The sequence below is a fragment of the Centropristis striata genome, chromosome 13 (assembly GCF_030273125.1).
Source record: "Centropristis striata isolate RG_2023a ecotype Rhode Island chromosome 13, C.striata_1.0, whole genome shotgun sequence".
Classification (NCBI taxonomy): domain Eukaryota; kingdom Metazoa; phylum Chordata; class Actinopteri; order Perciformes; family Serranidae; genus Centropristis; species Centropristis striata.
Window position 1 is genome coordinate 19062815 of NC_081529.1, and position 12820 is coordinate 19075634.

The window sequence follows — 12820 nt, forward strand, 5'->3', positions numbered from 1 at the left end:
TAATTATTAATAATTTTCAGACCTGGCAAAACCTGGCATTTTAACTGGCATATAAAGGGTTAAAATTCTGAAAATGATTTAATGTTTGGTAGGTTGAACACGGCTGAAGTTGTTAAAGAGATTTATTAAAAAAACTTAAAAAAAATATCGATGTATGGTGATGAGAGGGTAGTAAATTTTAGGAGGGCACAAGGGTTAAAAAGCAAATGACACTTATTTGGGCCCTACCATACAGTACAAAGCACATTGTACCACTACAGGTGTACTGTGTCGTCAATGTGGTCACAAATTACAGACAAATGTACTAAAACAGTACAATGCAATTGTAGCATATATTGGGAAAATTGTAAATACCATTACACATCCTAGCTAATTTAAAATAAAAACTGGTTCACATTGTGTGTGGCTCTCATATTTCTATTCTATTCTTTTGTAAGGCACTCAATGAAGTTTGTAGTGACAGTCTTACAGCTGATTTGTAGAGCTAGTATTTGTAGTAACAGATGTGTAGTAATAGTCGTGTTACGTACTGTATGAATGTCATCTCTGTTTCTTAAGAAATATCCGCACACACAAACAAATTGCATGTCAGTGTTTTGTCGTGCACGTCACCAGAAATGTAGCAACAGACTGTTGAGTGAACTTGGAATCTCTTGGCCGGCCCTTTTTTTTTTTTTTTCGTCTCACACTCAGCTTGTTTCCTGTACAGTCGTCATTCGCTCTGCACCATCAACAACATGGCTATACGCAGAAAAGACAGCTTCCTCTGGGGGAGAGGTACGTTATTATTATTATTATTATTCCTTTTAATTGGTACTTTATATTATTACAGAAAGCTGCCGCTTAACAAACAGATGATTTATTCTTATTATTTTATCTCCTCTTAGTTGGGGGACGTAGATCTTTAGTGGGAGATAGCAGTTTTTAATTTATTCTTAAAGTGATTAAGAGTTTTTAATATTCTAACTGGAAAGAATGAAGCCCATTTCCATGCTTAATTATGTCTCATAACTTACTGCTGGAATGTTTGAGTTGATACCATTTGCTACACAAATTTGATAAAAATTGTCAAAAATCTCTCCAGAATATTACATGAATACGCCAAGACCTCAAGAAATGCCATAGAAATAACAATACTGTGATCTGGTTTCAAAAACTTTTAACATATCGAAGATATCTGTATTTTCTGTATTTAAATGGTGAGCACTTCTGGTAAACTGAGAAACTCTTTTATTGTTCTCTAGTTTGTGGTTGTAAAGTTTCATGAGGCTGTGGTCACAGCAGCTCATTTTAAACAGTGAGGTCAAGTTAAAAAAAAAAAATGCTCTCACTGCAATGAAATGCCTATATGGGGACTAACATCATCACACATGAATACAATTGGGCTCATTGAATTCACAAGAGTCTCAGCTTTCCAGTTATACCCAATTTATGCAATTCAGAGCCTGTTTCGGGACCCCAGTATGCAGAAATATTCAAATACAATAGGCGAAAAATAACACATTTATGCAAAAACCTGCATGGTTCTTGCCCAAAACTATGTGGTATCAGCATAAATTGGGCATGTCTATAAAGAGGAGACTTGTGGGTACCCATAGAGCACACTTCATTCAGATATCTTGAGGTCAAAGGTCAAGTGAGCCTTTTCATAATGGGCTTGCCAGTTTTTCCCCACACTTACATTTAGCGTAACAATGGAGAGGTTTTTTTTGCCCACTTTCCGATAATATAGTGAGACATTCCTCAGATCTTCTAGTTTTACATGATATCAATGTCTTCACTGTGGCTTTAAAAAGTAGGCTTTGAAGGACATAAAATAGGACACAGACACTGACTTCCTCATGGAGTTGAAAAGGTTAAAGTATTGTGTTACTGCTAATACAAACTTTTTAGTGATGTTAACTAAAGCATCTTGTATGTTTTACTATTTAAGCGATCTGTGATTCAACTTTTGTGTCATTTTAAACCTGTGATACATAATACTTTCAACTTAACTTACTGTTATCATGCTGCAAATAATTTTCCTGTACAAACCCACGGACAAACTGAGATGGCCACAATGCACTCAGAATCAACCTCACTGAAAAGAGGAAGGAAAGCAGCTATTTTCAGCCCTTTTCCTTCTCTCATTCATTGACCACTTCTCCAACTAGTGGAGGTGTGATGAATGCTGGTCTGTGAAAACGAGCGTAGGCGTGAGGGAGGTTGTCAAGACAGTCCCCAGTGCAGCATGTCTTCTGAATGCTTCAACAAGTTTGTATGCCACCATCCTGAAATCTGCTTGTCTCAGTGCTGATTCCTGTTGTTGCCCCTACAGCTCCACCGAAACTCCCCCCAGGTGAGAGGAGGCAGAGTGACACCGTCAAGACTCACAAGTTTGAGCTGCTGGATGACATTCAGGTGATGAATATGTCCCTCCAAGGTCTTACATTACAGTCGCCTATTATTATTCTCCAGGCATCCATTCCTGGCTGCCTCAGCAGAGTTTTTCACAGCACACAAACATTTAATCCATTCACAAACTTTTAATTGAGATACTAAGGATTTTTTTTATAACTGTGGGGTGGCATTGAGTCTAGAGGTGGGTGATGAAATGACAAACCTTGGTACCAAGCTAACGTCACTTCTCTTTCTCAACTCCTCAGAAGCTAAGGTTGGAGATCAGTCACATCATTCCCGATATCCACAGCCCTGAACTGAAGGAGCAGAAGTAAGTATGAGCCATTTTCTTTTTTTTCTTTCTTTCTTACAGCAGCTCCTTTATGAGTCAGCTTGGCCTTTTCCTCTTACTGCGGTTGACTCCAGACCAGACTCCCACTCCACACGTAATGCTCAGTTTGATAAAGTCATACAAACAGATTTTTCTGTGACTTTTATTTGAGTCAGAAGTCAAAATAGTTTTCAAAACATGCTACCTTTGCTGTGAAATCCATCTAGTATTGCTGCTACTCAAACCTTTCACCTTAACATTTTTAAACCTATTTTTTTTTCTTCATGAAAATGCCTCAAACACAGTAGTGGTTCCCAACCTTCTTTGTATGCCACATTAAATCAAGTCTATGCCACTAGTACAATAATGTATCCATTATTTTTAAGCTAACTATTTCTACTGTTTATCCTTTAGCTAACTATTTCAACTATTAAACTTAAAGTATTTGTTAGCCATTTGTCCTGTTCATCCCGTACTTTGGGCTAACTACAGCATTTTAACTGTTTACCCATTAGTTTTATCTAACTAATTCAGCTGTTTATCCAGCTAATTATTTCAACTATTTATCTGTTAGCTAACAGATGGATAGTTGAAATAGTTATCTAACTGTTATATGTTACCTATTTCATGTATATGTTAGCTGTTTGTACTGTTTATCAAAAACCTTTTGATAATTAGTATATCATCTGTTTATCCATTAGTTTTAGCAAACTAGCTAACTATTTCAACTGTTTATTTAGCTAATTATATATATATATATATATATATATATATATATATATATATATATATATATATATGTTAGCTAACTATTTCAACAAAAATTCATTAGCTAACTATTTCAATGTATTGAATTGTATTCTTTTTCCAAAGAAATTAATCTATTAAATTAACGATTTCACCTGTTTTCAACTGTAAACCAGTACTTTCAGTTAACTATTTTAACTGTCTCATTTCAGCTGTTCAGCCATCACTTAGCTGCTAACAATTACAACTGATTATACATTTCTTTTAGCTAACATTACAATTTCATCTGTTTTGCTTTTAGCTACTTTGCTATGTACTATTCTTTAGTCTTACTATTTTAACGCTGTCATTTCTTTTGTCATTTTCAACCATTAGACATGACTGTAACATAACTGTTTTTCCTTTTCTCTGCTTGATCAGTTTCTATTTGTCAGCAGTTAAAGCTGACTCAATATGTAGATTTTTGCATCTTTTTTCAACCATTAGACATGACTGTAACATAACTGTTTTTTCTTTTCTCTGCTTGATCAGTTTCTATTTGTCAGCAGTGAAAGCTGACTCAATATGTAGATTTTTGCATCTTTTTAGTCCTAACAAGCAACTGCAGAAGTAGGCTACCCCCCGGGGTAAAATCAGGCCACCACTCGGTGGTCATCACCACTTATGGGGAGAAAGTGTGTTCAGTACTTTGACAAAACTTGAAGAAAGTGTCTTGTGACATTTTGAGAGTGTGCATGTGGCTGTATAACTACATATTCTGACTTCCTGTTGCTAATGTCGCTGTTTTGAGAAGGTGATAATAATATGTCAGTTGCATGACACTGCATCTGTTTTACCGGCATGATAACCAGAGTTTCTCAGCAGTGCTGCCCAAACCCTCAACACTTGCCACTTGATAAAATACACCCTCACGAATCATTGAAATGCTCCCAGGAGTTAAGTTTAGAAAATTAATTTATGGCCATTTTTATATGTTTAACAGTGGATTAGTCTTTAAGCCATCTTTATTAAGCAAGAACACAAAACTTGTAGTCCATACCTGTCAAATGTGAGAATTTGCTGTTTTCTTTATTTCATTTCATAGCATTTTAAACTGTTGGCCAAGTAAATTAATTACTCTAATGACATAATGTTGAGTCTTGGATATATCATGGATATAAATATAAGTTGATGCTGTATTATCCATATCCAGGATGCAGTTTCACATATATTACCAAAGGTCCAAACATAATGAATAACAATTAAAAGACAAAGTGAAATACACAGTTTATTTATGCTTGTGTTTTTGTTGTTGTTGTTGCAGTAAAAACGTTGTGAGAAACAGGAGATTCCTACGTGGGAAAAAGAAATTCAACATGGACCCCAAAAAGGTGAGTGGATATTATGTTTTTGTGTTTATAAACAGGAAAAAGAAAATTTGATGGTTCAAGATCCAGTTGATTTCTTGCTCTGAATGTATTTTGTAGTTTAGGGGAAACATAATTGAGTCTCTGTGAAGGTACAATAAGTGAAAGCATACTTGAACTCACTTCAGCCGCTCTGGATTTGAAGGTCATCAGACGGATGACAGCGAATATAACTCCACACAGAGCGGATTTAGATCTGAGCACTGTGTGTGTGTGCGAGCTGCAGAAGTGCAAACTGTGCACAGATGCAGAGGACGACAGCATAGCGAGAAAAGCCACATCCTGTTCCCTGAAGTGGCACAGAAGCCACATCGACCTCCGTCTTTTTTTTTCGTTGCTTCCTCTAAGTCCCTCGGCCTGTGACCGCTGTGAGCTCAGGCCCGAGGACGTGTGTGAGTGGGAGGATGAGAAGCTCAAAGACGCTTTTGGGGGTTAAAGGGGTCTTTAATTGTGATTGATTTGGAGAAGTACTCAGCAGGAAAGGGTATTTTGAAGATTCGTTTTTGAACACCCTGTGAGATTTAGATATTAAAGCGAGAAATATTCATTTAACCTCTCATCTTATTTCTCTGATGATTAATGAACGACAACAGTGACAGGAGAAGATAACTTGATGTCTGATATGACTTTTATCAACCTACAGACTTAGAAGTGCTGATAAGGATTCAAACAAGCTTAGCCACAGTGAGCGTTGAGAAGCTCTGTGTGGTACTTTTTCCTGTCCTCTTGGTTGAAACACTTGTATAAAACCTTCAATTAAGGAAAGACACTACAGTTAAAAAACATATTTTATTCATGCACTGGTCACTTTTGGGCTATTTTGCTTTCATAAGATCCTTTCAGACCAAACATACATAAAGGTGTTTATTTTATGGAACTTTGTCTGTAGATTTATCCTAAATTCACCATTAGATAATGCCACATTTTCATATTTTAACCTTTAATACAAAAAAATATTGTCTTAATGCAAGGGATCAACTGGGAAAGTTCCATGGTGATACCTATGTGTTAAAAGTTTGACCCTATTCACATTTAAACCTGAACTTTTGCAATATGCACCCTGAAATAATTCTACATGACATAAAACACACATTTCTGTGTGTAAACACAACAGTGGTCTGCATGGTCCTGGTTTATAAATACTTTTCATATTAATCTAACCCATCCCTCTTTCCTTCAGGGTGTCCATTACCTGGTTGAAAACGAACTGCTCGAATGGCGAGCAGAGCCGGTGGCTGAGTTTCTTTACAAAGAGGAAGGACTGAACAAAACCGCTATTGGCAACTTCTTGGGTGAAAGGTACAGCACACATGTGATCTAAATCACAGAAGTAGGGTTTGTTTTTTGATTTTTTAAATATACACTTTTTTTTTTAAATGGCATAATCACCTGTTTTGAATGCTATCAAAGGATGAAATGGATTATCAGTGGTTATTAGCCCATAAGAATGGTTCACCCGCTGGCAGGTTGAGAAGGTTGTTATCAGCCTATTATATTATGAGCTGCTGCATTGACATGTGTTTATTGGCGTCCTCTGCCAGCCGTAATAATTATGAAATAAACATGCTGCAAACACATAGAAGTTAACACCGAGGGATCGCTGTTTTTTTTTACATGTGACAAACTGTTTTGAACACTTTAAAAACACTTTTTGGTAAAAGTTGGGCATCAAAATCACATAAATAAAAATAACAGGGTTAGGTTAAAAATACTTGCTTAAATCGCCAACATTTAACATGGCGACTGGGCTGCACTTACTGTAGAAAGGGGATGTCACATCAGATTTCATGTTCAAAAAGTCTGATGGGACTTTTCTGGTTCTGGTATTTTACTCAAAAATTTAATTTTGGGAGACTTTCTAACTTTGTCCGGTGGAAAATATTGTACTTTTTTAGAACCTGTTTCCCAACAACAATTAGTAAAATGTCATTGTTGGGAGGAAATCTTTTAAATCTCCTAAATGTCAACTTTAATGAAGTGTGAAAAAAGAAAGATCTGGCTTGGTGACACATTGTGCATTATCTGATTATCTATTGAGAGAGACTCTGGTCAACCTGGACAGGATCCGTCTCTAGCTTTATTACCTCCACTTTCATTGTTTTCAAACTGTGCAACTGACATTTCTGTTGTGAGAGCGTCTATATGTTTTGACCTTTAGTTTCAGATTGGTGATTGTTGTATTCTCTTGACTTCCTCACAGGGAGGAAATGCATCTGAAGGTACTGAAAGCCTTTGTGGGCCTGCATGAGTTCTCAGACCTGAATCTGGTGCAGGCGCTGAGGTTCGTGTCACAGAAGTCAGCATGAACTGTAGCAGCAGTTTCTACCCTTAGTCTTGTTTTTCTTATGATGTAGGAATCCTCCTCCTCCTTGCCAGCATGTGTTTGACACCTCTGCCTTCTTGCAGGCAGTTTCTGTGGAGCTTTCGTCTCCCGGGAGAGGCTCAGAAGATTGACAGGATGATGGAGGCGTTTGCAACTCGCTACTGCGACTGTAACCCAGGGGTCTTCCAATCCACAGGTACGAACAACAAACACGCTGTGTCTCTCATGAGTCACTTTGTCAGACAGCCCAATTAAAAAGTTTCATTACGGTTTCATTAATTTCATTAAAACCTCCACAAGACAGGTTCTCCACTGTTAAGACGAATAAATTTTTCTTTCCACAGTAACATCTCCCTCTCTGATCAGAGTAAAGAGATTGTTCAGTCTAAGTGTTTTTCCTTAGGCAGCGTTCACAGAAACCTATTATTTTTAATGGGTGCAATTTATAAGGCTGAAGCCGTGATAACGATGCACAGCTGAAGAAACTGACTGTGCTTTTTACTGCATTCTGTGTGTTTGTGTTGTGTGTTTGTCTAACAGACACATGCTACATCCTGTCTTTTGCCATCATCATGCTCAACACGAGTCTCCACAACCCCAACGTGAAAGACAAACCCAGTCTGCAGCGATTTGTCTCCATGAACAGAGGAATCAACAACGGGGAGGACCTGCCCACCGAGCTGCTCACGGTAATGTCCTATTAATAGAATAAGAAACTCACTCTCCCTGAAATCAGAACAGTGTAAAACACAAGCTGACAAACACACCAGGGAACACCGACACCTAACACTCAACAGGAAATCCTCTCAGAATTACATCACTGATCATCTTAAAAATCACCCGAAAAAAAAAAAAAAAATTTAGCTTCTTTTTAAGTATTATTCAAAGTGAGAAATTAGAAGTTATTGTTTAACTGAAATCTTGAAAATGTCACAATTTATCAGCTTCATCAGTTTTGGGGATTTTTTATTCTGTCATTATCTCCAATCTTCTGAAGTTCGTCACATTGGGTTCTTTTGTTAACCATCCATCAATTTAGAGGCAAAATGTTCAATGCAGGGCTTTCCCCATTGTGTTTTTTTTCTGACCAAAATGAGTTTAACCTTTGTTATACTATCTTAACTATATAAAGTTCCATTTAAAAAGTTTAATTTTGTTTTGTAACAAATGATATCAACCTCTCAACTTATGAGACATAATTGCGCATGGTCATCATATACTCCCATTATAATGTTCTAAGCCTTTCTACTCTTGTGTTAATTGATTAATTAACACATTTTTATTACAGGCTGAGTGACCAGATCTTCCCCTAAACTGACGTTTTCTTACAGAAACTGTATGCGAGCATCCGTAGCGAGCCATTCAAAATCCCAGAGGATGACGGGAACGACCTCACGCTGACGTTTTTTAATCCGGACAGAGAGGGCTGGCTGCTGAAAATGGGTGAGATGATGATGATATTTGCACCACACAGAAAATAAACATAATAAATTGACTGGAGGCTGTCAGAGATTACATCTGTTTTGTTGTCTGTTGTTGAAGGTGGTCGAGTTAAAACCTGGAAGAGAAGGTGGTTCATTTTGACAGACAGCTGCTTGTACTACTTTGAGTACACCACAGTGAGTATCTCTCTTTCTGCTGCTAAAAAAAACCCCTTTATGTCAACTAAATCTGTAAATGTCAAACATCCTTCTGGTGCTTGAAAGGTTAAATCTATCTTTAATATCCGTTTCTTCCTGCAGGACAAAGATCCAATTGGGATTATTCCTCTGGAGAATTTGTGTGTCAGGAAGCTTCAAGACACGAGCAAGTCGGTAAGAGAATCTTTTCCTTTTGGGACCACAGTGTCTGAAGAAGTGTTGAGCCTCCTCTCACATATTATCTTCTGCCACACAATTTAATGAATCACACGGCAGCTGCTAAATTAATTTTCTAACACAAGTGCTCCAACAGTGAGTCACGAGGCTATCAGAAGACTGATGAAATAAACAGACAGCATATGCACACAGTAACAGTGCCGCATGTGTGTCCATTTGTGTGTTTGAACAGTATTGTCTGGAGTTATATAACCCCAAAGGACAAAAGATCAAGGCCTGCAAGACGGAAAACAAAGGCAGAGTGGTGCAGGGTAAACATCAGTCCTATAAGCTCAGTGCAGCCAGCGCCGAAGAACGGGACGCCTGGATAGAGGCGATCAGGTGAGAGCTGTCGATGCTGCAGAGACACGTGGGAGGCCACATGTCCTCAGAGAGTCGTGTTTGTCAAGATACAACACGTGAACGCAAACAATTAACACCAGTAACAAAGAAGATCAGGATAACATCATAACTAATCTAAAACTGCAGCATAGTTTTATGTTTTATGTACTGAAATAGTATGTCTTGGAGTCTCAATAGTAACAGGAAAAAAGTATTTTTAACACATCAGGTTTTGAACACAGTTTAACATATTAACGGATGAGATTTAAAGATGTTGATAGGCAGATTTAGTTAGGTTTGGACCATAGACCACAAAAGTATCCATAGTGGCGTCTGTTTTGAAGCCTTTGAGGTTGACATTTTGGCTGTCGCCAGTTTGTTTATTTAACTCACTTGGTTAGCAAGGTGCATCTATATTTCACGTTGACTGTGATTGGGATGCTAATTTATTGGCAAGTGAAGAACAGGCTTAAAACTGACTTCACTTAACAGAAAATGTCTTTAAATGAATGCTGAATAAAACAGTTTTAAGCAACCAAAATGGAGAAAACACTTTCAATGAAAATCTAATCAACAGATTAATAAATAATGAAAAGAGTCATTATGTAGTTGCAGCCCAAGAGATTGTAACCACAGTGACAATGATGAAAGAACAGGGGAATTGATTTGTTAATTAACAGGTAAACAGGAAAAATTGCGACTTTTGATGATCTCAGTTTCACACCGAGTCTTGTCTTTCAGGGCGAGCATCACCAAAGACCCTTTTCATGACCTGGTGACTCTACGAAAGAGGAAGCTCATCAGCAACACTTCCTCATAGGACAGAAACACCGGACATCAGAGGAAACTGTTTTGATCCCGGATCGTACAGCATTTCTCAGAAGTGTACAAATTAGGAACGAACACTTGTTAAAGTGAAAATGAGAAAGAGTTTTGGCCTGGCTTCTGCAAACTGCACGCACTATTGCACCGACTGGTCCATGCCCCAACTGGAGTCTGATTGGCCACTTCAGCAGTCCCCTACTAGAGTCAGAAGAAGAAGAAGTCGACTTCTTCATACCAAAGATGGATTACTGAACGGGCCTGCTGTGTGCAGGTCCAACGCCTCTTCGACCAACCCTCTGCATCAAGTGATTTTTAACATTTGTTGTGGGGACAGAAAATGCAAAAGAAACCCCAAAACATGACAGATGGACAGGAAAATAACCACAAACCAAGGTGAAACTACTAAAAGGGACACAAAATGACCCCAAAAGACAAAAAATGACCATAATATGATGGAAAATTAATAAAAATGACTACGAAGAGAAGCAGAATTACTAATATAAATGGATGTGAAATGACTAAAGACAGAAATTATTAAAAAAAAGAAAGGAAAACAACGGTAAAGTGAGGCAAAACTTTCAAAATTAGACAAAATGACTGAAAGGGACACGATACCGCGACAAAGAGATGTGAAATGACATTAATGGGACACAAAATGACCTCAGACACAAAATGACTAAAATGGGACACAGATGACTAAAAGACATGCAAAACAAGTGACAGCAAAATGGGATGCGAAATGACTAAACAAGACAAGAAAACGACAACAGAGAGATGCAGAACAACTAAAAAGGGACATAAAACACCACACAGTAACATGCAAACCCCAAAAATGGATGCAAAATGAAGCGAATGGTGTAAAAGTCAAAATTAAAATGGTTGCTGATTGGATCAGTTGGAGAAAAGTATGTAGCACTTTGTAAATCCTGCTCTGGATGTTTTCACTGGAGACTTTTTAATTACTCATCAAATCATGTCAATTCAGCTCTTTTTCCTCTTCACAAATATCAGCTTTTACAGTACAGACCTTCATGACTAATATATTGTTGTAAATAAAGTCTAAAAGTAGGTAAAGCTAAAAAAAAAAAAAAAAAAGTTTTTAATATAACTTATGAATACATTGAAATTGTACAGTATATTTTAATAAGCTTAAACATATTTGAATTAGTGTTTTTATGACTGTATGTATAATTTAACAACTTCACTTCTGATTGCAGAATCAAACTACTTGTGAAAATAAACTGGCTGATAGTGAATCTGTTTGTGTGGGTGTTTGTCCAGCAGATGGAGCTACGTCATCACTTCTTCTTTCATCCGAGAGTTCATGTTTAAATATTAACTTTTACTGTGACTTTACTGGCCATCTTTACGATGTTATTACTGTGATGATGGTGTGTAGTGAGAAGTTAAGCTACTGAGAAACTGTGTTATCGGATCATCTGATGCGTGACGGCTCCTCCTGTGCAGTTCCTGTTGAAGTGTGTGAGACGCTGTGATAAAGAGCTGTGGTTTCCTGGGAGCAGGTTCACACAACAAAAAACATTTTTTTCATTTTTGCAAAATGCATTTCCTCATAGGGAGGGTTTGATTGTATTGACCCGCTTGTCAAAAACAAACTTCAGCTTAGAGGACACTTAAATCTAGTGTTTTGTTGATGGGCTTCATAGATCCCACTGCAAAATAAACTAAAACAAATCCTTTTAAATATGCTCTTTTTTCATCAAATTTAAGCCCAATATGTACAGAGTAATTATAAAGATCACTAAATATAATTAAAGATAATACATTGTTGGTATTACACCTAAAAAAAGTTAATATTTTATGTTGCATAAACAAAGAAATATTCCTTTTGTTTGTTGAAATGCATTCACAGATAAATATACTGCTGTAAATAACACACTGCTGAGTGGGGCCATTCTATATACTTTGATACTTTTACTTTTGATACTTTAAGTACATTTTGATGCTGATACTTTGTGCTCAAGTAAGTTTTGAATGCAGGACTTTTACTTGTAGTGGAGTAATTTCACAGTGTGGTATTTGTACTTCACTGTACTGCACTCTGGTCAACATCATTCCTTTTAAGATGCATTTTATAAATAAATTTGATTTGAATTGACTTGCCAATGACTTTCAAAACAAAATATATGACTGTTGGTATTTAACATTGTGATGTTTGGTTAGGTTCAGGCAATAAAACTACCTGGTAATGTTTAGGAAAAGACCATGGTTTGGGGTAAAATAAGTAAGTGAAAGTAATAACATGTTTGTTACACAAGTTACGGTTAAATTTAGTCAACGTTGACTTTTGGTTTAGATCTCCTGGGTGAACGTCCTGCGCTTGTCATTATCTAAAGGACGCCAACTAACTCCTCTGCCATTCATAATTACAGTTGGAGATCGGCTGACGCTTACGGTAGTGACGTTCAAAACATGCTACCGTGGAGTAGGTTTGTTATAGCATAACGTTAGCTTTTTACTTCTGTCGGCTGCATTAACAATTCAAACATCATAAAAATGGTGTTCATTTGTAAAGATTCTCCTGCTGAATAAAACTTGTCAGCATCAGAAACGTGTTTGCCACAGAGCTTATTCTCTGTAAGGATCCAAA

At 37.1% G+C, this 12820-nt stretch overlaps 1 protein-coding gene across 2 annotated transcripts; it reads left to right on the forward strand.

The window, feature by feature from the left end:
• The first annotated feature begins 679 nt into the window (after positions 1-679).
• LOC131983321 (cytohesin-2-like) lies at positions 680-11465 on the forward strand. Of its 2 annotated transcripts, XM_059348032.1 has the most exons (13): positions 680-777; positions 2318-2400; positions 2649-2710; positions 4761-4827; positions 6044-6162; positions 7064-7144; positions 7270-7382; positions 7727-7875; positions 8518-8629; positions 8729-8805; positions 8929-9000; positions 9236-9384; positions 10126-11465. In XM_059348032.1, exons 1-13 carry the CDS (start codon positions 738-740, stop codon positions 10202-10204), a joined length of 1203 nt encoding a protein of 400 aa, XP_059204015.1. In that variant the 5' UTR covers positions 680-737; the 3' UTR covers positions 10205-11465. The 2 variants fall into 2 exon arrangements, with proteins under 2 accessions (XP_059204015.1, XP_059204016.1); XM_059348033.1 differs by lacking the exon at positions 10126-11465 and having other exon boundaries at positions 2646-2710; positions 9236-9388.
• Positions 11466-12820: the final 1355 nt, after the last annotated feature.